The 27,500-nt window shown below is 42.6% G+C and overlaps 1 protein-coding gene across 1 annotated transcript in view; it reads left to right on the top strand.

Moving 5' to 3' along the window:
* The window catches only part of LOC115226336 (5'-AMP-activated protein kinase catalytic subunit alpha-2), a 31,637-nt gene extending 6,888 nt beyond the window's left edge, over positions 1 to 24,749 (top strand). Inside the window, exons 2-17 of the mRNA XM_029797335.2 lie at positions 1,540 to 1,681; positions 3,019 to 3,112; positions 4,198 to 4,342; positions 5,705 to 5,792; positions 7,654 to 7,723; positions 8,648 to 8,802; positions 10,403 to 10,505; positions 10,886 to 11,000; positions 11,768 to 11,829; positions 13,853 to 13,889; positions 14,761 to 14,853; positions 17,553 to 17,623; positions 17,991 to 18,053; positions 20,149 to 20,356; positions 21,394 to 21,423; positions 23,232 to 24,749. Coding sequence (XP_029653195.1) covers positions 1,540 to 1,681; positions 3,019 to 3,112; positions 4,198 to 4,342; positions 5,705 to 5,792; positions 7,654 to 7,723; positions 8,648 to 8,802; positions 10,403 to 10,505; positions 10,886 to 11,000; positions 11,768 to 11,829; positions 13,853 to 13,889; positions 14,761 to 14,853; positions 17,553 to 17,623; positions 17,991 to 18,053; positions 20,149 to 20,356; positions 21,394 to 21,423; positions 23,232 to 23,332 — 1,577 coding nt within the window. The 3' untranslated portion in view covers positions 23,333 to 24,749. The remainder of the gene's footprint in view (positions 1 to 1,539; positions 1,682 to 3,018; positions 3,113 to 4,197; positions 4,343 to 5,704; positions 5,793 to 7,653; positions 7,724 to 8,647; positions 8,803 to 10,402; positions 10,506 to 10,885; positions 11,001 to 11,767; positions 11,830 to 13,852; positions 13,890 to 14,760; positions 14,854 to 17,552; positions 17,624 to 17,990; positions 18,054 to 20,148; positions 20,357 to 21,393; positions 21,424 to 23,231) is intronic.
* Positions 24,750 to 27,500: the final 2,751 nt, after the last annotated feature.

Raw genomic sequence — 27,500 nt, 5'->3', positions numbered from 1 at the left:
GCCACCCCTCCTCCTCCTCTTCTGCCACCACCTCCTCTTCTGCCACCTCCTCCTCTTCTGCCACCTCCTCCTCTTCTGCCATCACCTCCTCCTCTTCTTCCACCTCCTCCTCTTCTGCCACTCCTCCTCCACTTCTGCCACTCCTCCTCCACTTCTGCCACCACCTCCTCTTCTGCCACCACCTCCTCTTCTGCCAACACCTCCTCTTCCGCCACCTCTTCCTCCGCCACCACCTCCTCCTCTGTCCCCTCATCCACCAGAAGCACCTCCACCACCATCGCCATCACTACCACCACCGCCACCACCGTCTTTAAACACCTCCTCCCCCCACCACTACGTTTTCAGGTCACCATTCACCTGGCCCTACCTCCTCTCCACCTCTGTTCAACATCTCCTAAATTATGTACTTTACTTTGTTGTTTACAGAAGGCCCCTTGTTGTCTTAGTAAAGCGTTTCCACCCCCACCCTATTATCCACCCTTCCATCTGCTCCACATACCCACTCCACCTTCTACCTTCCCACCCCTCCTGCTAACCTTTCTAACTTGCTCTGTAGCATATAATGATGTCAGGGAGAACTTCTACATGCAAGCTAAATCTTTCTCAAATCACACCCTACTGTCTCATCTATGTATATATGTATGTATGAGCCAATGAGGGAGACCTCTACATGGTAGCTAGACCAGGTAGAAATAGCAGCCAAATCTCCCTCAAATCACACCCTACTGTCTTATCTATGTATATATGTATGTATGAGCCAATGAGGGAGACCTCTACAAGGTAGCTAGACCAGGTAGAAATAGCAGCCAAATCTCCCTCAAATCACACCCTACTGTCTCATCTATGTATATATGTATGTATGAGCCAATGAGGGAGACTGCCACATGGTAGCTATACCTGGTAGAAATAGCAGCCAAATTTCCCTCAAATCACACCCTACTGTCTTATCTATGTATATATGTATGTATGAGCCAATGAGGGAGACCTCTACATGGTAGGATGACCTGGTAGAAATAGCAGCCAAATCTCCCTCAAATCACACCCTACTGTCTCATCTATGTATATATGTATGTATGAGCCAATTAGGGAGACCTCTACATGGTAGCTATACCTGGTAGAAATAGCAGCCAAATCTCCCTCAAATCACACCCTACTGTCTTATCTATGTATATATGTATGTATGAGCCAATGAAGGAGACCTCTGCATGGCAGCTAGACCTGGTAGAAATAGCAGCCAAATCTCCCTCAAATCACATCTTACTCTCTTATCTATGTATATATGTATGAGCCAGGGCTATAGTTGATGAGTTACCCAAGGCTGTTACACTATGGGACCGAACCCAAAACCATGTATTTGCCAAGAGAGCCGCTTTACTACACAATCACATCTGTGCCTGACCAAAAAAAAAAGAGGAATTTTTAAATTATTTTTTGCTTGTTTCTTTATTTGTTTAAATAATAAAAACCTATTTCTCATTTTGTCCTGTATATTAATTAATTAATTAATTAATTTTTTGTTTTCTCTTTGCAATTTCCCAGTTGCCACTCATGAACAAACGAAGCAAAAGGTTGCTGTTAAAATTGTCAACCGGAACAAAATCAAGAATCTCGATGTCGTCGGGAAGATTCGCAAAGAAATCCAAAACCTCAAACTGTTCAGACATCCACATATCATCAAGCTGTAAGTATGATGGGATGGGAGGGGAGGTCATGGTGGGAGTGCGGGTGATGGTAGTAGTTGTGATTGTGGTGGTGGTGGGGGTGGTGCTGGTGGTAGTAGTTGTTGTGGTGGTGGTGGTGGTGGTGGAGTTGCGGTAGTGGTTGTGAAACCTGGCTCAGAAACCTGGATGTTATCAAAGAAGCTTGAGAGGCGGTTGGATGGAACCTACACTCGCCTCCTTATGAGAGCTCAAAATCTCTTGTGGAAGCGCCATCCAACCAAAATGCAAATATATGGGAAACTACCACCTGTGTCATCTCTTGTGAAAGGTAGGAGAGTCCAGTTTGCTGGACATTGGTTGTGGAGCTGAAAAAGAGGTAATTTCTACTCTTCTCCTCTGGAAGCCATCTACTCGCAATACCAGAGGTAGACACACCTACCCTGATGTAATCTCCAGGGATACAGGCATCCAGCAACAGGACCTCCGTAATGCCATGATGGACCGTGAAGTCTGGCGTAGCATGGTAAATTCCATTGTCTTGACCACGGTCGAACAATGATGATGATGAGTGGTTGTGATGGTGGTGGTGGTGGTAGTGGCTGTGTGGTAAGTAGCTTGCTTACCAACCACATGGTTCCGGGTTTAGTCCCACTGCGTGGCGCCTTGGGCAAGTGTCTTCTACTATAGCCTCGGGCCGACCAAAGCCATGTGAGTGGATTTGGTAGATGGAAACTGAAAGAAGCCCATCGTATATATATATATATATATATATATATATATATATATATATGTATGTTTATGTTTGTGTGTCTGTGTTTGTCCCCCCCAACATCGCTTGACAACCGATACTGGTGTGTTTACGTCCCCGTAACTTAGCGATTCAGCAAATGAAACCGATAGAATAAGTACTAGGCTTACACAGGAAATAAGCCCTGGGGTCGATTTGCTCGACTAAAGGCGGTGCTCCAGCATGGCCACAGTCACATGACTGAAACAAGTAAAAGAGTAAATAAATTTTGCTCAAAATGGTTCATCTTGTTTGTTGGAAATTGGAAATCTGTACGGTCATCAGACTGGAGTCTGGTGCAGCCTTCCAACCCATGCCAGCCCTGGTCAAACTGTCCAACCCATGCCAGCATGGACAATGGAAAGGCATCCAGCTGTCAAACAATTCTTCGTTAACACTCTTCTAAGTCGTCCAATTAAGGAGAGGGAAAAAAAGTATCAAGAATTAAAAGAAACAAACAAATTTTCATTGAAAGTTTTGTATTTTTATGTGTTTTTCTCTTTTTTTTTCTCTTTTTCACCTCCACCCCGTGTCCCGTGTCCCGTGGCTGTCCGTGTGTCCTACCTGCAGTTACCAAGTGTTCAGCACACCTACAGATATTTTTATGGTGATGGAGTTCGTATCGGGCGGTGAATTATTTGATTATATCGTAAAACATGGAAAGGTAAGGCACCAGCTTTTCACTCTCTGCATGTGTGTGTCTCTCTCTATCTCTCTCTCTCAGTCCATCTGTCTGTCGATCTTTCTCTCTCCCTCTCTGTCTGTCCGTCTCTCTCTCTGTCTGTCTGTCTCTCTCTCTGTCTCTTCTGTTTGTCTCTCTCTTTCTCTCTGTCTGTCTGTCTCTCTCTCTCTCTCTCAGTCCATCTGTCTGTCGATCTCTCTTTCTGTTCATCTGGCTCTCTATTTCTCTCTCTCTCTCTGTCTGTCTCTCTCTCTGTCTCTTCTGTCTGTCTGTCTCTCTGTCTGTCTCTTCTGTTTGTCTCTCTCTTTCTCTCTGTCTGTCTGTCTCTCTGTCTCTTTCTCTCTGTCTGTCTGTCTGTCTGTCTCTCTCTCTGTCTGTCTGTCTCTCTCTCTGTCTCTTCTGTTTGTCTCTCTCTTTCTCTCTGTCTGTCTGTCTGTCTGTCTCTCTCTCTGTCTCTTCTGTTTGTCTCTCTCTGTCTCTTCTGTTTGTCTCTCTCTTTCTCTCTGTCTGTCTCTCTGTCTCTTTCTCTCTGTCTGTCTGTCTGTCTGTCTCTGTCTCTCTCTCTGTCTGTCTGTCTCTCTCTCTGTCTGTCTCTTCTGTTTGTCTCTCTCTTTCTCTCTGTCTGTCTGTCTCTCTGTCTGTCTGTCTCTCTGTCTCTTTCTCTCTGTCTGTCTGTCTCTCTCTCTGTCTGTCTGTCTCTCTCTCTGTCTCTTCTGTTTGTCTCTCTCTTTCTCTCTGTCTGTCTGTCTCTCTGTCTCTTTCTCTCTGTCTGTCTGTCTGTCTGTCTCTCTCTCTGTCTGTCTGTCTCTCTCTCTGTCTCTTCTGTTTGTCTCTCTCTGTCTCTTCTGTTTGTCTCTCTCTTTCTCTCTGTCTGTCTGTCTCTCTGTCTCTTTCTCTCTGTCTGTCTGTCTGTCTGTCTGTCTCTCTCTCTTTCTCTCTGTCTGGCTCACACTCACTGTCCATCTATCTCTCACTCAATGTCTGCCTCTCTCTCTCTCTCACTCGCTGTCCACAACGGCCTGTACATTCATCTCTCTCTCCCTCTCTCTCTCTCTCTTCTCTTCCAGCTGAAAGATGCTGAAGCAAGGCGATTCTTCCAGCAAATTATTTCAGGTGTTGACTATTGTCACCGCCACATGGTGGTACATCGTGATTTGAAACCTGAAAACCTTCTTCTGGATCATCGGCTCAATGTGAAAATTGCCGACTTTGGTGAATATTCAATTACAATTATTCTATTCTTTTTAACTCAAACTAGCAGTATCGCCCGGCGTTGCTCGGGTTTGTAAGGGAAATAACTATATAAGCATTTTTAGAGAGTTATAGCCAAAATATAGCAAAAAAATGGGGGAAAAAATGATGGTAAATTTTTTTTTTGAGAGTTAAAAAGGTCGAGTTGCGTCCCCTAGACAGTCTGTGGTTTGTGTTTCTGATTCTCGACCCCATGTCGAATTTATCGATTTTTTTCAGAACTGGGGGAACTTTTCGAAATTTTCGCTGCGTTAGTTTTGAATTATGACATTGGGCTATGTGTGTGTCAAGTTTCATCAGAATCGGTTGAAAGCCGTGGTCAGGGTGAGGGTACAAGCTAACAGACACACAGAAACACACACAGACAAACTGCCGTTTATATATAGAGAGATTTTGTTGGAACTCCTGGCGTCTTGCATGTGTAGCGGGCTTCCTACCTGCACCCTATGGTACCTTGCTATCTGTTCCCCTCAATTATCTGATACTTTCCTGATTATTCTGGCTGTGCCAAGGAGGCAAACCTTTTGTAACAGTTCTACAGGGCACTCTATTCCGATTTCCTTTATATTCCTCGTGATCCCTTTTATCATTAAAACTAGCAGTATCGCCTGGTGTTGCTTGGGTTTGTTTCGACCCTTTAGAATTGGAATTTTTGAAAAGTAAAAATTCTGCATTATGTAGCTTGTTATTCTCTTTATGTGAACATTTTTCTGGTTGAAATACACCGAAAAATGGCGACACAGCAGTCAAAACATCGTAAAAAATAGGGATTTTCATAGAATAAAAGTACCTTATTGATGTAAATAATTTTTGGTGTTAACATGGTCTGATTTGAAATTTTTCTTCTACGGAAGGAAGAGCAAGCCTTCTTCTATCATACTCTCAATTTTGGTCAACTTGCGCCACAGGGTCTCAGAGGAGATAGTGTTAGTTGAAGGCTACCAAACCTGTCACACACAGACAACTTCAGCTTTATATATATACTAGCAGTATCACCCGGCATTGCTCGGGTTTGTTTCGACCCTTTAGAATTGGAATTTTTGAAAAGTAAAATTTTTTTCATTATGTAGCTTGTTATTCTCTTTAAGTGAACAGTTTTCTGGTTGAAATACACCGAAAAATGGCAACACAGCAGTCGAAACATTGTAAAAAATAGGGATTTTCATAGAAAAAAAGCACCTTTTTGATGTAAATAATTTTTGGTGTTAACATGGTCCGATTTGAATTTTTTCTTCTGCGGAGAAATTTTTCTTCACCACAGTGCTGGTGATGTTGCTGTGTTTTTGTTGTTATCAGTAATGTCTATGTTCATATTTTTATCAGGGCTTTCAAACATGATGATGGACGGAGAGTTTCTGCGAACCAGCTGCGGTTCGCCGAATTACGCTGCACCAGAGGTTATTTCTGGAAAGTAAGTATAATTGCTTCCCTTTTAACTGTGAAATTGTCTTTGTGACTTATAGATGTGTGGGACTCTGCCGCATATTACATACTTCATGGGCAACACTGAAAGTTAATTCACAATTAGTGTAAACACTATTTCTCTTTTCCTAAATATGATTTAACAATTCTAAGTCAAGCCAACTGCAAATACAGACATTTTTACTGAAGAAACACTAGAATGAAATTGGTTGACCACACTCAATACTTGTACTTGTGGTGGGGGTTCACTCCTGGTGGGTTAAGGCACCTCTGACCATGTGCTCACCCACGTCCCTCACAAATGCTGACTGCAGTCGGCTGCAGAAAATGTTGTTGTTCATGATGTCAAGGTGTAGAGGCCATGTTTGGAGTTTCAGTTGGAATACAGGTTCATATGTGGTCCCCAGTCACACGTGTGCTTACTTTGGGACGGTGTGATCTGAAACAACTCATCTTACCATCAGTTGTTGACCATCGCAGAGGATTTGCTGATCATCGGAGCAGACCTAGCCTGGTCTTGAAGCAGGTGGTACACATGCTGGTTGACCCATAGCTGGGACCCTAACAGGTGCAACTGCTCTGTGTTAGTGGGTAAGAGGTTGTCCCACACTCCTCAAAACCTTGGAACTCCCATACCTATTTCTTTACTACCCACAAGGGGCTAAACACAGAGAAGACAAACAAGGACAGACAAACAGATTAAGTCGATTATATCGACCCTAGTGCGAAACTGGTACTTATTTAATCGACCCCGAAAGGATGAAAGGCAAAGTTGACCTCGGCGGAATTTGAACTCAGAATGTAGTGGCAGACGAAATACCGCTAAGCATTTCGTCCAGCGTGCTAACGTTTCTGCCAACTCGCCGCAACTAATCTTACCATTAGTTGTTGACCATTGCAGAGGATTTGCTAATCATCAGAACAGATATAGCCGGGGGTTGAAACAGGTGGTATACATGCTGGTTGGCCCATAGCTGGGACCCTAACTGGTGCAACTGCTCTGTGTTAGTGGGTAAGAGGTTGTCCCACACTCCTCAAAACCCTGGAACTCCCATACCGAGGCCCCACTACCAGATACCTAGGAGCAAGACCAGTTTGCATGGATACAGTTAATGTTCTGTTTGAACTATTGTTGGTCAATACTTGCAGGAAAGAGATTCAAGAGTGGGGTGGAAATGTTTTGAAGGAGGAAGGATTGGGAAAAGTGGTTTGTGGATAGAAAGGGGTCCTTGTGAGGTTTCTTGTGAGTACTACTGGTTACATGGAATCCAGTACCACCTGTTGCATTGCATGGTTGGGTTGTCAAAAACTTAATTGGCACCCTCACTAGGCTTGCTTAGTTAGTTAGTTAATTTTTTGGCTCAAAAAGCAAAACGCAAGGCCATGTAGGGGGACATGGAGTTTTGTACAGGGTGGTGTTCATGTAAAGAGTTCAGGCCACTTGTGGTCAAGGGAGACTTTGAACCGAGCGGTCATCGGCATCTTCACCATCTCATCCGGCAGCTTATTCCATGGATCTGCAACCCGGACAGAGAAAGCCCCTCTCCTTCGATTGAGATGAAATCATCGCAGATAGAGCTTTTCGGAATGACTCCGCAGCCGACGCTCTGGAGCAGGAGTGAAGAACAGCTCTTTCGAGAGGTTACACTTTCCGCTTATGATGTTGTGAGCAATGCCTTGGGAGCAGCAGTAATAATAAATCCATGGACGAGAAATTGGGAGGTGGGGGTGGAGTATGGGGGTGGGACAGGGCATGAGAGTGACCCACAGTGTCGGGGGCAAAGGTCAAAGTTACCTGTTTGTCTGTGTCTGTCTCTCTACCATACTAATGTCTCTCTCTCTCTTTCCAGACTGTACGCTGGTCCAGAAGTTGACATCTGGAGTTGTGGTGTTGTTTTATATGCCTTGCTGTGCGGAACGGTACGCTGATAATCTCCATTTTTTAGCACCAACACACACACACACACACGCACTCTCTCTCTTTCTCTCCCTGTCTTTTCCTTCCTCTCTTTCTCTCTTTTCTTTCTGTCTTCCCCTCTCTCCTCTCATCTCCCTGTCTTCCCCCTCTCTCTCTCTCCATGTCTCTTCCTCTCTTTTTCCCCCTCCCTCTCTCTTTGTCTCTTTCATTCCCTCTCTTCCTCTCGCTATCTTCCCCTTTCTTTCATTCCCTCTCCTCTTCTCCTTCATTCCCTCCCTCTCTTTCATTCTCCCTCTTTCATTCCCTCCCTCCCTCTCTATCATTCCCTTCCTCTTTCATTGTCTCTCTCCTCTTTCATTGTCTCTCTCCTCTTTCATTCCCTCCCTCCCTCTCTATCATTCCCTCCCTCCCTCTCTCTCCTCCCCTCTCCACCCTATGCCACTGTACAAGAAAGAGATAAAGCAATGTCCGTCTCCTTCTCTGGTTTACCTTTTTACTCTGTGAAACAATCTGGTGATGCAAGTCTCTCTTTTCTTTCTCTGTCTTGCTTCCTGCCTTCCTTCCTCACTCTCTCTCTCTCTCACTTGTGTCTCACCTTCCTTCTCTCCCTCTCTCTCTCTCTTCCTCTCTCCTTCCCTGTGTGTGTGTGCTGAGGCAATGTCTCTGCTCTTTACAGACCTTGTGTGAGATGGTAAAAGGATGGCCTTTTTAGTCTTACTTACTCACTCTCTCTCTCTCTCCCTGTATCTCTCTCTCTCTGTATCTCTCTCTCTCTCTCTGTATCTCTGTCCCTCTATCCCACCTCTCTCTATTCACACCCCCACCCATTGCAATCTATCCAACACCCTACCTTCCCCCACCGTAACTGAATGCTAGCCACAGCCTCCTCATCATCTCCATCCTTCTTCTAATCCTTGTCGTTCCAGCTTCCATTTGATGACGAACATGTTCCAACGTTGTTTAGAAAGATTAAGTCCGGTATGTTTCCAATTCCGGATTATCTAAGCAAGGACGTCACTAATCTACTGGTCAAATGCCTACAGGTAGATCCGTTGAAGAGGGCCACCATCAAAGATATCAGGTAAGGATTGCTCTGTGTACAGTTGTGCAAGCGAGGGTGCATGGCTCAGTGGTTATAAAAGGCGGCGAGCTGGCAGAATCGTTAGCGCGCCGGGCAAAATGCTTAGCGGTATTTCGTCTGCCGTTACGTTCTGAGTTCAAATTCTGCCGAGGTCGACTTTGCCTTTCATCCTTCCGGGGGTCGATAAATTAAGTACCAGTTACACACTGGGGTCGATGTAATCGACTTAATACCTATGTCTGTCCTTGTTTGTCCCCTCTATGTTTAGCCCCTTGTGGGTAATAAAGAAATAGGTATTTCATCTGCCGTTACGTTCTGAGTTCAAATTTCGCCGAGGTCGACTTTGCCTTTCATCCTTCTGGGGTCGATAAATTAAGTACCAGTTACGCACTGGGGTCGATGTAATCGACTTAATACCTATGTCTGTCCTTGTTTGTCCCCTCTATGTTTAGCCCCTTGTGGGTAATACAGAAATAGGTTATAACGCTGTGTTCACAATCACAAGGTACTGAGTTCGATTCCCGTACCGGGCTGCGTGTGGTGCTCTTGAGCAAGACCCTTTATTTCACGTTGCTCCAGTTCACTCAGCTGCAGGAATGTTTTAGGACGTCACTGGTGCTGAGCAGAGACCCATACGGACTCATTAAGGCCAGCGAGGGTTCAATACTTTCCTCATTAGTTTATCTTACAAGTGAGTCCTTTTGATACCAAACTGTCCAAGACTGCTCCTGGATCAAAATTAAGACCTTCCATTATAATTCCGTGTTAATTAGTGTTCGAAACATCAGATTAATAATGAGTTACTTTTTTACTTGTTTCAGTCATTTGACTGCGGCCATGCTGGAGCACCGCCTTTAGTCGAGCAAATCGACTCCGGGACTTATTCTTTGTAAGCCCAGTACTTATCCTATCGGTCTCTTTTGCCGAACTGCTAAGTGACGGGGACGTAAGCACACCAGCATCGGTTGTCAAGCAATGCTAGGGGGACAAACACATACACATATATATGACAGGCTTCTTTCAGTTTCCGTCTACCAAATCCACTCACAAGGCATTGGTCGGCCCGGGGCTATAGCAGAAGACACTTGCCCAAGATGCCACGCAGTGGGACTGAACCTGGAACCATGTGGTTGGTTAGCAAGCTACTTACCACAAAGCCACTCCTGCGCCTATTTAGTTAGTTTACTAAATTCTTCATTATTTACAAAATTAATCAAAAAAAAGGCAGAGGATTTCAGCACAAATATGGCAACAAAAAGGTTAAGCAACAACTTTATCTTTACCATGGCTACGCTGAGGTTAACCCTTTTGATATCAATCTACCAGAGACCACCACTCCTGATTCTATGATAAAAAAAACAACTCCTTGTTTTAAAGTTATCCAAATTAGATCCTTCCGTCAAACTCTCAGGATGCTTCAAATGCCCATTTAATCATAAATTATTTTACTAAATTCTTCATTATTTACAAAATAAGTTGAAGCAAAATCAGTGAACTTCAAGAGAAATATGGTAACAAAAGGGTTAAAGTGGTCTTCCATCAAAATTCCGGGTTATTGCTTTCCCAAACTGCATTTTTAATCTTGACCTTTGTTTTTCAGAGAACATGATTGGTTTAAAGTTGACCTCCCACTTTATCTGTTCCCCTCTGTTGATGAAGACTGTAATGTCATTGATACGGATGTAGTAAAGGAGATTTGTGAGGTAAGAACAATGTGATGTGGTGGCCTTGATGCTGTGTCTGTGATGTATTGGCTTTGATGCTACGTTTGTGATGTGGTGGCCTTGATGCTGTGTCTGTGATGTAGTGGCTTTGATGCTATGTCTGATGTGACGGTCTTGATGCTACGTCTGTGATGTGGCCGCCTTGATGCTGCATCCGTGATGTGGCCGCCTTGATGCTGCATCCGTGATGTGGCCGCCTTGATGCTGCATCCGTGATGTGGCCGCCTTGATGCTGCATCCGTGATGTGGCCGCCTTGATGCTGTGTCTCTGATGTGCTTGTGTTTAATGTATGTTTGTGATGTAGTGGTTTAATCCCTGCCCCACTACTTAATCCAGTGTTTACCTCTTTTTCTTTCAGAAATACAATGTCACCGAGAATGAAGTGCGTTCGGCCATTTACAAGAACGAGCCCCATGATGAGTTACTAATTGCATATAACCTCGTTATTGATAACAAACGAATAGAAACGGAAGGTCAGTATATCATTGTGCACTCACACTCTTACAGTCTTCACCCACACTCACTGCCGGCCTTCACCCACACTCACTGCCGGCCTTCACCCACACTCACTGCCGGCCTTCACCCACACTCACTGCCGGCCTTCACCCACACTCACTGCCGGCCTTCACCCACACTCACTGCCGGCCTTTACCCACACTCACTGCCAGCCTTCACCCACCCACACTCTCGTCCGGCCTTCACCCACACTCACTGCCGGCCTTCACCCACACTCACTGCCGGCCTTCACCCACACTCACTGCCGGCCTTCACCCACACTCACTGCCGGCCTTCACCCACACTCTCGTCCGGCCTTCACCCACACTCTCGTCCGGCCTTCACCCACACTCTCGTCCGGCCTTCACCCACACTCACTGCTGGCCTTCACCCACACTCACTGCCGGCCTTCACCCTCAGACATGTGGACAACAAGACACACAGACAGAGCTAAGCTGAAAGATACATCCACACACATGCACACGACAGTCTTCTCTCAGTTTCCATCTCCCAAATCCACTGACAGGTCTTCGGTCGTCCCAGGGCTGTACCAGAAGACATTTGCTCAAGGTGTCACACTGGGACTGAACTCGGAACCATGTGGTTTGGAAACAAGCTTCTTAACTCACAAGCAGATACCACTACAATACTACATCAGAACCATACCATACCACTATAGCGCTATACCATTGCTATACCATTACTTTCATTATTCTCTGACCATTCTTTCTTCTCTGTTTCTTAGCATGCCGAGAAAATAAGGATTTCTTCTTAGCATCAAGCCCTCCAGCAGATTCATTTATGCTGGTAAGTATTATTGTTATTTATTATTATTATTATTATTATTACTATTATTATTATCATTATTATTATTATTAAATCTCAGAACGAGATGTAAACAGTAATCGCTCGACAATGTAAAGTATAAAAGCCATCTTAAAAAAGGCTAACCACATTGGGGAGGGGATGTTACTGTAGCTTTTTAGCCCCAAGAGATCATCGTCTCTAGCTGGCTTTAGACACAATATCGGTGTCCTTGGAGTATTTGCAAAGGGAGGCCATCCCTTCCTCGCAAGCCTGAGTGATACGGACAAAAATCCCGAAACTAGTTCGAGCGTGTCACTCAGGCTTGCGAGGAAGGGATGGCCTCCCTTTGCAAATACTCCAAGGACACAGATATTGTGTCTAAAGCCAGCTAGAGACGATGATCTCTTGGGGCTATAAAGCTACAGTAACAACCCCCTCCCCAATGTGGTTAGCCATGATAAGATGGCTTCTATACTTTACAGTATTATTATTGTTATTTATTATTATTATTATTATTAAATCTCTGAACGAGATGTAAACAGTAATCGCTCGACAATGTAAAGTATAAAAGCCATCTCAATATGGCTAACCACAAAGTGGGGGTGTTACTGTAGCTTTTTAGCCCCAGGAGATCTGGGACGTAGTCAGTCCACCTGTGCATACCTTCCTTCTTGTGACACTTGTGAAGACCTGTTGAGGCAAGTGAAAATCAAAGCAAATCAAAATAGATGAACATCAATGGAATTTGTATCTTTGTGGTACCAGTGCCGGTGGCACATCAGAAAACCATCCGAACGTGGCCGTAGCCAGTACCGCATCGACTGGCCTCCGTGCTGTGGGCACGTAACAAGCACCATCCGATCGTGGCCGTTTGCCAGCCTCATCTGGCACCTGTGTCGGTGGCACATAAAAACACCATCCGAGCGTGGCCGTCTGCCAGCCTCGTCTGGCACCTGTGTCGGTGGCACATAAAAAACACCATCCGAGCGTGGCCGTCTGCCAGCCTCGTCTGGCACCTGTGTCGGTGGCACATAAAAAACACCATCCGAGCGTGGCCGTCTGCCAGCCTCGTCTGGCACCTGTGTCGGTGGCACATAAAAAACACCATCCGAGCGTGGCCGTTTGCCAGCCTCGTCTGGCACCTGTGTCGGTGGCACATAAAATCACCCACTACACTCTCGGAGTGGTTGGCATTAGGAAGGGCATCCAGCTGTAGAAACACTGCCAGATCTGACTGGACTGGTGCAGCTTTCGGGCTCCCCAGACCCCAGTTGAACCGTCCAACCCATGCTAGCATGGAAAGCGGACGTTAAATGATGATGATGATGAGATCATCGTCTCCAGCTGGCTTTAGACACATTTTCTGTGCACTTTAGGTATTTGCAAAGGGAGGCCATCCCTTTCACGTAAGCCCGAGAAAGGGATGGCCTCCCTTTGCAAATACCTAAAGGGCACTGAAAGGGTGTCTAAAGCCAGCTGGAGAAGATGATCTCCTGGGGCTAAAAAGCTACAGTAACCCTTTTCTTTGTGGTTAGCCATATTGAGATGGCTTTTATACTTTACATTATTATTATTATTATCATTATATAAGGTGGTGAGCTGGCAGAATCGTTAGCACACTGGGTGAAACACTTAGCAGCATTTTGTCTGTCTTTACATTCTGAGTTCAAATTCTGCTGAAGTCAACTTTGCCTTTCATCCTTTCGAGGTCAATGAATTAAGTACCAGTTGTGTACTGTGGGTTGATCTAAGCGACTGGTCCCCTCCCCCAATTTTCAGGCCTTGTGTTTATAGTAGAAAGGATTATTATTAAAGCGGTGAGCTGGTAGATTCGTTAACATACTGGACGAAATGCTTAGCAGTATTTTTCCAGTCGTTACGGTCTGAGTTCAAATTCTGTCACAGTCGACTTTACTTTTCATTCGTTCGAGGTCAATAAAAAGTTTATGGCCTCGTGCTTTTAGCAGAAAGGGTTGTTGTTGTTGTTCTTCTAACATGAACTTCCTTTGTTTTTACTTTACAGTCAAGTCCCCTCAAACCTCACCCAGAAAGAATGCCAGGTAAGTTCAAGTATTTTGTGTTTTTGGAATTATTTCATTAACCCTTTTATTACAGCCTCCTGTATCCTTATTATTTTTCTCAGCTCTGAGATCAATCAAACACACTTCTACATTTGGGCAGATGCACATTAAAAGCAGTTGGAAGGGTGTAGATTGAAGGAAATTTAGGCTATTATTTCTAGCATATAGAGTGACCACATTGAGGTCTCCTTCTCTCATATCTTCTGCTGATTATTTTTTCTTCTTAACCCTTTTCTTACCATATTTCTGTTGAGATGCTCTGTGTCTCTTTCAATTAATTTTAAATATAACAAAGAATTTAGTGAAATAACTTCGTTATCGTTAAGCTAGTCTTAGGAACATAAACTGTGACTATGGTTTGGGGGAAGATTTTAATTCAAAACTTATGAAAACAAGACATTTGTACTACAGAGCCAGAAGTGGTTTCAGCCAGGTTGACATCGAAAGGGTTAAAGTATCTCCTTTTGATTGATGTAAACCCCACCTGTTTTTGTGTGCTGTAACTCCGATATTGTCCTCCATGTCTTGGCCCCTTGTGGTCAATAAAAGAAATCCTTATTATTAGAAGGGGTCACTTTCCCATGCCTTGGGGATGGCAGAGTAATCCTGAATTTTTGCGTGGGGTTTACCTTGGATTACCCTAAGTGGATTGATATCCCTTAATATGGTAGTATCCCCTTTTGATTGATGTAAACCCACTTGATTTTGTGTGCTGCAATTAATCCTTCGCTATTGATCTGTATGTCTTCGGCCCTTGGGGCCAGTTAAAGAAATCCTTATGATTCTTGTTATTTTTGTTGCTATTTATTATTATTATTGTTATAGTTGTTTGTTTTATTGTGTTTTTCAGAATTAAAGAATGTAAGCCGTACCCTCGACCCACTGTTAGCTACTGAAAATAAACTTCACCACACTCCAGCCAAGAAAGCGAAATGGCACCTGGGTAAACATATCAGTTCCTACCTCTTGTGTGTATATGATATGTGTGTGTGTGTGTGTGTGTGTGTGTGTAAGTTTACGAACGCCTCTCATCTTTATATATAAAAGTGAAGTTGTGTGTCTGTCTCCTGCGATTTAGATTCCTAACTACTCCCACATTTTGTGGTGCAGTTTAACCAAAACCGGGTATCTTATAGTCGTGATTCATATCGAGCCCTTCTGGGTATTAGCACATGTCTACGATGAGTCTACGATTTTAAAAAAAATTTACCATTTTTTTTCCATTTTTAATGCATTTTTTGGCTATAACTCTCTAAAAATGCTTATATAGTTATTTCCCTTACAAACCCGAGCAACGCCGGGCGATACTACTAGTCTTTATATATTATATATATATATATATATATAAAACTGTAGTTGTGTGAGTGTCTGTCCCCTTCGATTTAGATTCCTAACTACTCCCACATTTTGCGGTGCAGTTTAACCAAAAGCGGGTATCTTATAGTCGTGATTCATATCGAGCCCTTCTGGGTATTAGCGCACGTCTACGATGAGTCTACGATTTAAAAAAAATTTACCATTTTTTTCCATTTTAATGCATTTTTTGGCTATAACTCTCTAAAAATGCTTATATAGTTATTTCCCTTACAAACCCGAGCAACGCCGGGCGATACTACTAGTCTTTATATATTATATATATATATATATATATAAAACTGTAGTTGTGTGAGTGTCTGTCCCCTTCGATTTAGATTCCTAACTACTCCCACATTTTGCGGTGCAGTTTAACCAAAAGCGGGTATCTTATAGTCGTGATTCATATCGAGCCCTTCTGGGTATTAGCGCACGTCTACGATGAGTCTACGATTTAAAAAAAAATTTACCATTTTTTTCCATTTTAATGCATTTTTTCGCTATTAAATAAGGGAAGTAACTCTCTAAAAATGTCTATGATGAGTCAACGATTAAAAGAAAAATTTACCATCATTTTTTTCCATTTTAATGCATTTTTTCGCTATTAAATAAGGGAAGTAACTCTCTAAAAATGTCTACGATGAGTCAACGATTTAAAAAAAAATTTACCATCATTTTTTTCCCCATTTTTAATGCATTTTTTTGCTATTTTTTGGCTATAACTCTCTAAAAATGCTTATATAGTTATTTCCCTTACAAACCCGAGCAACGCCGGGCGATACTGCTAGTCATGAACAAATTGGTTTATGAACAATTTTTCTAACATAAAATGTCTCCGGTGGCAAACGGTGTCTTGAGTACCACACATGAAATCAGCAACAGTGGTTGGCAACAAGCTCAGACAATCAGTAGCGGAATGACCGTCTGCTGCCTTGCTTTCACTCGGTACACATCCCTGCTTGAATTCACCAGGCTTTTCCTGAATTTCTTAGGAGAAAAATAGTTTCGGTTTAAAACATTTCAGGTGACAAACGGCCTTCAGGAACACATCATCATCATTGTTTAACGTCCGCTTTCCATGCTGGCATGGGTTGGACGATTTTGACTGAGGACTGGCAAACCAGATGGCTGCACCAGGCTCCAATCTTGATCTGGTAGAGTTTCTACTGCTGGATGCCCTTCCTAACAACAACCACTCCGTGAGTGTAGTGGGTGCTTTTTACGTGCCACTAGCACGGGGTCCAGTCAGGCGGTACTGGCAACGACCTCGCTCGAATCTTTTACATATGCCACCGGCACAGGTGCCAGTAAGGCAATGCTGGTAACGATCATGCTCGGATGGTATCTTTTACGTGCCACCGGCACGGAGGCCAGATTTCTGCTCTGGCAATGATCACGCTCGGATGGTGCTCTTAATTAGATTCATAAACCAAGGTTGCTCTGTATACCTATTTCTTTACTACCCACAAGGGGCTAAACACAGAGCGGAAAAACAAGGACAGACATAGGTAGTAAGTCGATTACATCGACCCCAGTGCGTAACTGGTACTTATGTAATCGACCCCGAAAGGATGAAAGGCAAAGTCGACCTCGGCGGAATTTGAACTCAGAACGTAGTGACAGACGAAATACCGCTAAGCATTTCGTCCGGTGTGCTAACGATTCTGCTTTAACGTCCAATTTTCCATGCTCTGCATGGGTTGGATGGGATTTGTTGAGGCAGATTTTTCTACAGCGGATGCCCTTCCTATCATCAACCCTCTCCTGCTTCCAGGCAAGGTGATATTTCTTTGTGGTCAAAAATGTTTTCATGAAAGACTGGAAACCAAAAATACACTGCCTGTATGACAGTGGCACTTGTTTACGACTCATATAGTCTCAAAACAAAGAAACGTGAGTGTCTTCCCACACACACACATGTATGCACATGTAGTATACACACACGCTCACACAATGGGATTCTTTCAGTTTTTGTCTATCAAATCCACTCAGAAGGATTTGTCCAGCCCAAAGCTCTATATATTAGAAAATACTTGCCCAAGGTGCCACACAGTGAGACTGAACCTGAATCCATAAGGTTGCAAAGTGAGCTGCTTAACCTCACAGCCAAACCTGCACCATGCCTGAATGTAACAGTCATTTACTGGGAACAGCAATGGGGTAAGAAGTGGTTCCATACTTCTTGAACCAGGGTCTCAACATCAGCTGCAGTTTGAAGTTTTACCTAGACAAGTTTCGAATTAAAACTAATTTGAACTACATTAATCATAATCCCCTATTATATTACAGGTATTCGGTCTCAAAGTAAACCTCAAGACATTATGTACGAAGTGTTCAGAGCTATGAAAACCTTAAATTTTGTGAGTAAATTTTTAAAATTTTCTAATTTGTTTTCTGTGCTGTCTGTTGTGTGATATGTTGGTATTAGATGGTGGTGGTCATGGTTGTGTTACTTATACGTAGAATTTTACTATATTACATATAATATTTATATGCACCTAAATGGATTATTATTATCATGGCTTGTGATGAAATACAGAGCTAGTGTCAACCTAGAGGCACAAAAACAAATCTGTTCATACATACATACATACATATATATATATATGATGAACTCTCCTGTCAAAGATAACATATGAGCGTGTGTGTTTGTGTATATATATACGCACACATGTACATGTGTGTCATATTAATATTTATCTATCTGTTTTGTTTTCTTTTTTACAGGAGTGGAAAGTTGTAAACCCATTTTATGTCCGGGTTCGTCGGAGGAATTCTTCTGGACGATATGTAAGTGACCTCTGTCCTCGTTTGACCTTTTTAATGCTCTACTTTTTTTGTTTTTGATTTGTACCTTTAGATGTTAGGTTGTGATTTGAGAGGATTTGGCTGCTATTTCTACCAGGACTAGCTACCATGTAGAGGTCTTCCTCATTGTCTCATACATTCATATATACATATATAAGACAATGTGTGATTTGAGGGAGATTTGGCTGCTATTTCTACCAGCTCTAGCTACCATGTAGAGGTCTCCCCCATTGGCTCATACATAGATAAGACAGTAGTGTGATTTGGGGGAGATTTGGCTGCTATTTCTACCAGGTCTGGCTACCATGTAGAGGTCTCCCCCATTGGCTCATACATAGATAAGACAGTAGTGTGATTTGGGCGAGATTTGGCTGCTATTTCTACCAGCTCTAGCTACCATGTAGAGGTCTCCCCCATTGGCTCATACATAGATAAGACAGTAATGTGATTTAGGAGGGATTTGGCTGCTATTTCTACCAGCTCTAGCTACCATGTAGAGGTCTCCCCATTGGCTCATACATAGATAAGACAGTAGTGTGATTTGGGCGAGATTTGGCTGCTATTTCTACCAGCTCTAGCTACCATGTAGAGGTCTCCCCCATTGGCTCATACATAGATAAGACAGTAGTGTGATTTGGGGGAGATTTGGCTGCTATTTCTACCAGCTCTAGCTACCATGTAGAGGTCTCCCCCATTGGCTCATACATAGATAAGACAGTAGTGTGATTTGGGCGAGATTTGGCTGCTATTTCTACCAGGTCTGGCTACCATGTAGAGGTCTCCCCCATTGGCTCATACATAGATAAGACAGTAGTGTGATTTGGGGGGGGATTTGGCTGCTATTTCTACCAGCTCTAGCTACCATGTAGAGGTCTCCCCCATTGGCTCATACATAGATAAGACGGTAGTGTGATTTGGGGGAGATTTGGCTGCTATTTCTACCAGGTCTGGCTACCATGTAGAGGTCTCCCCCATTGACTCATACATAGATAAGACAGTAGTGTGATTTAGGAGGGATTTGGCTGCTATTTCTACCAGCTCTAGCTACCATGTAGAGGTCTCCCTCATTGGCTCATACATACATATATACATAGATAAGACAGCAGTGTGATTTGGGGGAGATTTGGCTGCTATTTCTACCAGGTCTGGCTACCATGTAGAAGTTTATATCAGTTGTATTTACTTACTAAATCGCAATGTCTCTCACAACTTCTCACCTTTTCCTCTCTTCCTCTTTTCCTCTCTCGTTCTGTCCATCTGTCTCGCTGTTTGTGTGTGTAATCATATTTCTATATATGTGTCTGAGGAGAGGTAAAGTGTCTGTCAGTTGTATTCAATCGTAATCTTTCTCTTTCTCTCTGTTTATGTATGAGCAACTAGTTACCTTTGTAAGTATCTCTCTCTCTCAGGCCCTCTCTCTCTCTCTCTCTTAGGCCCTCTCTCTCTCTCTCTCTCTCAGGCACTCTCTCTTTCTCTCTGTTTATGTTTGTGAACATATTTTGATTTATGTGTCTGAGGAGAGAAAAGTGTTTAATCCCACAGCAGAAGTGTTCAGACCAATCCTTCTGTTTGTGTAAAGCACCCATGGTGGTGCCACGTAAAAGCACCCATGCAGTGTCACGTGAAAAAGTGTCCATGTGGTGCCACATAAAAGCATCCAGTACACTCTGTAAAGTGGTTGGCGTTAGGAAGGGCATCCAGTCTCATTCCGACAAATGTTTCTCTGTGTGTGTGTGTTTGCGTTTAGCGCCAAAAATATCTGTTTTCAAAACAGATTCAGTCTCCATTCAGCCGTGCCAATTGTCGGCGTCGAAACAGCTGCGCCCAGTTGTCTCATTCCAACAAATGTTTGTGTGTGTTTAGTGCCAAAACAGTTTCCAAAACAGATTCAATCTCCACTCAGCCGTGCCAAATTGTCAGCATCGAAACAGCTGCGCCCAGTTGTCTCATTCCGTTAAATAATCTCCCTCACTTCGCACTCCCCCCATTATTTCATGCCTTGTGCCCTTCTCAAAAACAGCTTTTGTTGTTGTTGTTCTTGCTAATGCCATTGCTGTTGTCTTCTCTTCCTGTGCAGGTGCGTATGAGTTTGCAGCTCTACCAGGTGGATCAGAAGAGCTACCTGCTTGATTTCAAGAGCCTAAACACTGTCGATGTCAACGAATGTTCCCCTTCACTGCCTGCCGCAGGTGGTCGCGCTTCGACAGGCAGCCCCCCCTTCTTGGGGGCTACTGCTGCGGCTGCTGGTGGTGCTACTTCTAGTTTGGCCTCCTCCATATCATCAGGTAAGGCTCGCTCTGACTTTGATGGGTGGGTGGGAGGTGTTGGGTAGGGGGTTGTTTGTGGGGAGGAAATTATGTGGCATTTTGTGGTAGAGGCTATGGTGATGTGTTGTGTGATGGTAATGGGTGTCGTGGTGATGGTAGTGATGTTTGCTGTGGTGGTGGTGATGGTGATGATGGAAGTGGCGGTGATGGTGATGGGTGTCGTGGTGATGGTAGTGATGGTGATGATGGTAGTGGCGGTGGTGGTAGTGATGTTTGCTGTGATGGTGATGATGATGGGTGTCGTGGTGGTGGTGGTGGTGATGATGATGGTGATGATGGTAGTGGCGGTGATGATGATGATGGTAGTAGGGGTGATGGTGATGATGGTAGTGGCGGTGATGGTGGTGGTGGTGATGGTAGTGATGTTTGCTGTGATGGTGATGATGATGGGTGTCGTGGTGGTGGTGGTGGTGATGATGATGGTGATGATGGTAGTGGCGGTGATGATGATGATGGTAGTAGGGGTGATGGTGATGATGGTAGTGGCGGTGATGGTGGTGGTGGTGATGGTAGTGATGTTTGCTGTGATGGTGATGATGGGTGTCGTGGTGATGATGGTGGTGGTGGTGGTGGTGTTGATGGTGATGATGGTAGTGGCGGTGATGGTGATGATGGTAGTGGCGGTGGTGGTGGTGATGGTAGTGATGTTTGCTGTGATGGTGATGATGGTAGTGGCGGTGGTGGTGATGGTGATGTTTGCTGTGGTGGTGGTGATGGTGATGATGGTTGTGGCGGTGATGGTGGTGGTGATGGTGATGGTAGTGATGTTTGCTGTGGTGGTGGTGGTGGTAGTATTGGTGATGGTAGTGATGTTTGCTATGATGCTGGTGGTGGTAGTGGTAGCAATGATGAAGATAATGGTGGTAGTGATAGTGGACGTTGTGGTGACAGTAGTGATGTTTGGTATGACGATGGTGGTGGTGGTGTTAGTGGAGGTGATGACAGCACTGACAAAACTGGTCTTAATTTCCCCTTTTTCTCTCTTTCCTCCCCAGATGCTGCTGAAGATTTCCTTCAGGCTTTAGGTGAGTAACTCGAAATTCCCTAACAATTCTTTCTGGTCCCTGTTAATAGCCTTAAACATGAACCATTCAATCTTCATTCTGCCTCGTGTGTCCCCACTGGGGTAAACTTTGCCTTTCATTCCTCCAGAGTCGATAAAATAAGTACCAAAGTACCAGTCATGTACTGGGGTCAGTGGTATATCGACTACCTCCCTCCCTTCAAAATTGCTGGCATTGTGCCAAAATTTGACACCATTATTGTTATTGTTATTATTCTTCAAGACGAAGAGCAATTCGATAGTCAGTTATGATGATGGGGGTTCCAGTTGATCCGATCAATGGAACAGCCTGCTGGTAAAATTTAAGTGCAAGTGGCTGAGTACTCCACAGACATGCGTACCCTTAACATAGTTCTCAAGGCATTCCATTGGTTATGATGATGAAGATTCCATTTGATCCGATCAGTGGAACAACCTGCTCGTAAAATTTAAGTGCAAGTGGCTGAGTACTCCACAGACATGCGTACCCTTAACATAGTTCTCAAGGCATTCCATTGGTTATGATGATGAAGATTCCATTTGATCCGATCAGTGGAACAACCTGCTCGTAAAATTTAAGTGCAAGTGGCTGAGTACTCCACAGACATGCGTACCCTTAACATAGTTCTCAAGGCATTCCATTGGTTATGATGATGAAGATTCCAGTTGATCTGATCAATGGAACAGCCTGCTCGTGAAATTAACGTGCAAGTGGCTGAGTACTCCACAGACATGCGTACCCTTAATGTAGTTCTCGGGGGGAGATTCAGCGTGGCACAGGAGTGTGACAAGGCTGGCCCCTTTGAAATACAGGTACAACAGTAAGAGGAAGAAAGAGTGAAAGAAAGTCGTGGTGGAAGAGTATGTGACCCCTTGTGGCCAATTAAAGAATTATTATTATGAGTTGGTGGAATCGTTAGCATGCCAGACAAAATGCTTAGTGGCGTTTTGTCCTTCTTTGCATCCCAAGTTCAAATACCACTGAGGTCGACTTTACCTTTCATCCTTTCAGGGTCGATAAAATTAGTACCAGTTACGCACTGGGGTTGATGTAATCAACTTAATTCCTTCCCCCAAATTTCAGGCCTTTTGCTTCCAGTAGAAAGGATTATTATTATCATTATTATTATTATCATTATTATTATTATCATTATTATTATTATTATTATTATCATTATTATTATCATTATTATTATCATTATTATTATTATTATTATTATCATTATTATTATCATTATTATTATTATCATTATTATTATTATCATTATTATTATCATTATCATTATTATTATCATTATCATTATCATTATTATTATCATTATTATTATTATATTATTATCATTATATTATTATTATTATTATCATTATTATTTATTATTATTATCATTATTATTATTATCATTATTATTATTATCATTATTATTATCATTATTATCATTATTTATTATTATCATTATATTATTATCATTATCATTATTATTATCATTATTATTATTATTATTATTATCATTATTATCATTATCATTATTATTATATTATCATTATCATTATTGTCATTATTATTATTATAAAGGTGGTTGCCTTTTTGCCAATTGTGGTTTTGTCTGCATTGTGTGTATGTGTGCATCTGTGTATGCATGTGTGTGTGTACACATGTATCTTTGTGTGTATCTGTGGGTATGTGTACCTATCTGTGTGTGTGTGTATTTCCTACATCTCCTTGTGTGTGTGTCCCCTCATCAAACATTGCCCTGTCTGACTCCAAAAACCCTTTCCTCTCTTCCATTTCAGATGAGAACCAAGAAAACAAGGAACCGCAGAAGATGCAGACTCACCAAACCCTGGAATTCTTTGAGATGTGCTCCAGCCTAATTATAACTCTGGCTCGTTAGAATCTCTTCCATTTTAATTGTTATTAATCTGGCTCGTTAAACTCTCTTTAGTTAGCACCTGCGCATCTCTCTCCTTCCTCTCACTACTCTCCCCCCTCTCATCTTGCTCCTCTTTCCCTCTCTTCTCTTGTCTCTCTTCCTCTCTCCTTACTCCCATTTCTCCCCCCTTAACCCCCGCCTCCAGCCCTTCTATAAATATATCCTTATCTGTAAATATTTTTCCAATCTCTTTATTTTTTTCTTTTTGCCTTTTTGTCTTCTTCCTGCCTTCCACTCCTTTTTCTGACCCCTATTTTATCTAGATGTCAACGCATACCCACAGTCAAGTCTGTATTTAGGGATCAGTTTGCATTTCATAGGGCACTTCTGGGTTGGAGATGGTTGTTCTGGGTTGGGCATGGGGCCATGCCCTAGCCCTTGATCAGGACAGGATTGGCTGACAAAAGTCTTGGTGGAGGAGGGTGTGCCGGGGGCAAGAGGCATATGATGTCTCCTTTCAGACTCCTTGTTTGGTTAAACACTGTATTGTTCCCTTAACTATTTGCAACCCCTTAAAAACTCCTTGTTTGATAAAAACACTGTACTGTGACCCTTTAAAAACATTTTGCTTCATTAAACACTAGTCTGTCCCCTTAAAACTAAACTGCCCCACTCCCATGCAACTCAATTTTATTACCCCCTTTCTAATAACCTTCATGTTTACTGCCTATGGCCCTTATCTCCCAATGCCTAACTTTAACATTATTTACTCCAGTGGCCCCTATTTACACCATGACAAAAGATTTTTCCTTTAGTTTTTTTTTCAATCATTATTGCTGAGGATAATAAGGATGCAGAATTGGTAGATTGGTAGGCTAAATTGCATAATTGGTAGATTGGCAGGCTAAATTGCATAATTGGTAGATTGGTAGGCTAAATTACATAATTGGTAGATTAGCAGGCATAATTGGTAGATTGGTTGGCTAAATTGCATAATTGGTAGATTGGCAGGCTAAATTGCGTAATTGGTAGATTGGCAGGCTAAATTGCGTAACTGGTAGATTGGCAGGCTAAATTGCATAATTGATAGATTGACAGGCTAAATTGTGTAATTGGTAGATTGGCAGGCTAAATTGTGTAATTGATAGATTGGCAGGCTAAATTGCATAATTGGTAGATTAAGAGGTAAAATTGTAGAAGGGGTAGATTGGCTAACTGAATTGGTACAGCGGCAGGCTACATTGTAGAACTGGTAAATTGGCAGGCTAAATCACAGAATTGGGGGTTTGACAGACTAAATTGCAAAATTGGTTAATTAATAGAAAAAAAAATTGGTAGACTGGCATTCAAAATTGCTGAATTAGTAAATTGGCTGAGACAATTTCAGATTTGATAGAAAATGGGACAAACAGTTTATAATATCAGTCCAGGTCCCTTTCCTGTCAGGGTTAATGTTATTTTTCATTTATTAAGTACCAGCTGTGTATTGAGGGATTCAGTTCACTATATCCTACCTCAAAAATTTGTGGCTTTGTGCTAATGTTAGGCAACATTAATAATAATAATAGTAATAATAATAATAATAATAATAATAATGGCTCTCATGGCTTCTGGTCTTAACTGAATTTTGTCCTGGTATAAAAGATGGGTTGCAGCAAATATTCTGCTCAACACCACAGATTTGCTTGTCAGTTGTTTGACCTTAACCAGTTGAGCATTTCCCTTGGTGGCTGACGATATGTGCATCTCTGATCATGAGCAGAAGTAGTGGGGGGAGCATAGTGTTGAAAGGAATTGTTTGGGGTTTGGATAATTCACCTTGGAAACCCTCATTCAACATCCTTTAAACAACCCTTATTCGAGGACCTTTTGAGTGGGATGGACTACTCGGCCTGAAGTAGTCTATGTGTGTGTATGTGTATATATATATATATATATATATATATATATATATATATACACACACACACACACACACCCTGATCACAGAAGATATATATATATATATATGAAAGTAAGACAGATACATGTGTGTCTTTGTGTCTTCCCCCTTACTTGACAACCAGTGTTGGTTTGTTTTTGTCCCTATGACTTAGCAGTTCAGTAAAAGGGCATCAATAGAATAAGTAGCACGTTTATAAACAAGTGCTGGGGTTGATTTGTTTGACTGCTCCAGCATGGCCACTGTCCAATGATTGAAACAAGTAAAATATAAAGCTGTTAACCAGTTTATGGTTTATACCCTTAGAAGTGTCACTCCAGAATGGCCGTAATCCTACCACTGAACCCTATAAAAATGTGTGTGGATGGATGGATGTATGTATGTATTAGGGGGTGGGAAACTGCTTGTTGCAGTCATTCTTGTGTGTATTACTCTTTTACTCTTTTACTTGTTTCAGTCAGTTGACTGCGGCCATGCTGGAGCACCACCTTTAGTCGAGCAAATCGACCCCGGGACTTATTCTTTGTAAGCCCAGTACTTATTCTATCGGTCTCTTTTGCCGAGCCGCTAAGTGACGGGGACGTAAACACACCAGCATCGGTTGTCAAGCAATGCTAGGGGGACAAACACAGACACACAAACACATACACACACATATATATATATACATATATACGACAGGCTTCTTTCAGTTTCCGTCTACCAAATCCACTCACAAGGCATTGGTCGGCCCGGGGCTACAGTAGAAGACACTTGCCCAAGATGCCACGCAGTGGGACTGAACCCAGAACCATGTGGTTGGTTAGCAAGCTACTTACCACACAGCCACTCCTGTGCCTATCATTATTATTATTATTAAGGCGGCAGGAGGCAAGCTGGCAGAGCCGTTAGCATGCCAGGAGAAATGCTTAGTGGGGTTTTGTTCATCCTTACATTCTAGGTTCAAATCCTACTAAGGTCGACTTTGCCTTTCGTCCTTTCGGGGGTTGATAAAATAAGTACCAGTTGAACACTGGGGTCGATGCGATCGACCGTCGCCCTCCCCACAAAATCCAGGCTGGGCGCCTATAGCAGAAAGGCTTATTATTATTATTATTACTATTATTATTCATCTTTTTGTTCTGAGTTCAAACTCCGCCAGGGTCGACTTTGCCTTTCATCCTTTTGGAGGGTCAATAAATTTTATACCAGTTTCACACTGGGGGTCAGTGTAATTTACTATTCCCCCTTTCCCCCAAAATTTCAGGGCTTGTGCCTTTAGTAGAAGGGACTATTATTATTATTACTATTCATCTGAGTTCAAACTCCGCTAGGGGTCGACTTTGCCTTTCATCCTTTTGGAGGGTCAATAAATTTTATACCAGTTTCACACTGGGGGTCAGTGTAATTTACTATTCCCCCCTTTCCCCCAAAATTTCAGGGCTTGTGCCTTTAGTAGAAAGGACTATTATTATTACTATTCATCTGAGTTCAAACTCCGCTAGGGTCGACTTTGCCTTTCATCCTTTTGGAGGGTCAATAAATTTTGTACCAGTTTCACACTGGGGGTCAGTGTAATTTACTATTTCCCCTTTCCCCCAAAATTTCAGGGCTTGTGCCTTTAGTAGAAGGGACTATTATTATTATTACAATATTGTCTCTGTTCTTCTTCCGTTCTCTGCCATTTCTCTTCCTCCTCCCGTTCTCCCTCCTCCTCCTCCTGACTAACAATGTGATATAGTAACGATACTTATGTACATAGAATTAAACCATTGACATTTAATTTAAAATTACTCTAGATGTTTTTTATTTCCTTTTTTTTTTTTGGCATTTTATTTTTTTTGGAAATTTTGAAATAAAAAAAAAAAATTTTTTGTGGTAAATTTAATTTTTGTGTTTATTAGTGTTGTTTTTTTTTAATATATATAATCTGGATAATTATTGATCACACCTCAAAGATGGGATGGTCACCACTGGAACATCTTTGATCATAAGTTTGCTGGGTTAGAACTGACCTGGGGCTAAACAGCAACATGGAAGGACACATTAGCTAATGTAGTCCTAGGTACACTATGTCCAAATAAAGACAGGATGGTCACTGCTGGAACATTTTTGATCATAGGTCTACTGGATCAGGACTGACCTGGGGCTAAACAGCAACATGGAAGGACACATTAGCTAATGTAGTCCTAGGTACACTATGTCCAAATAAAGACAGGATGGTCACTGCTGGAACATTTTTGATCATAGGTCTACTGGATCAGGACT

Source organism: Octopus sinensis, linkage group LG30, assembly GCF_006345805.1.
Source record: "Octopus sinensis linkage group LG30, ASM634580v1, whole genome shotgun sequence".
Lineage (NCBI taxonomy): Eukaryota > Metazoa > Mollusca > Cephalopoda > Octopoda > Octopodidae > Octopus > Octopus sinensis.
Note: the sequence above shows the minus strand (reverse complement) of the source record. Positions and strands in the feature narration are given on the sequence as shown.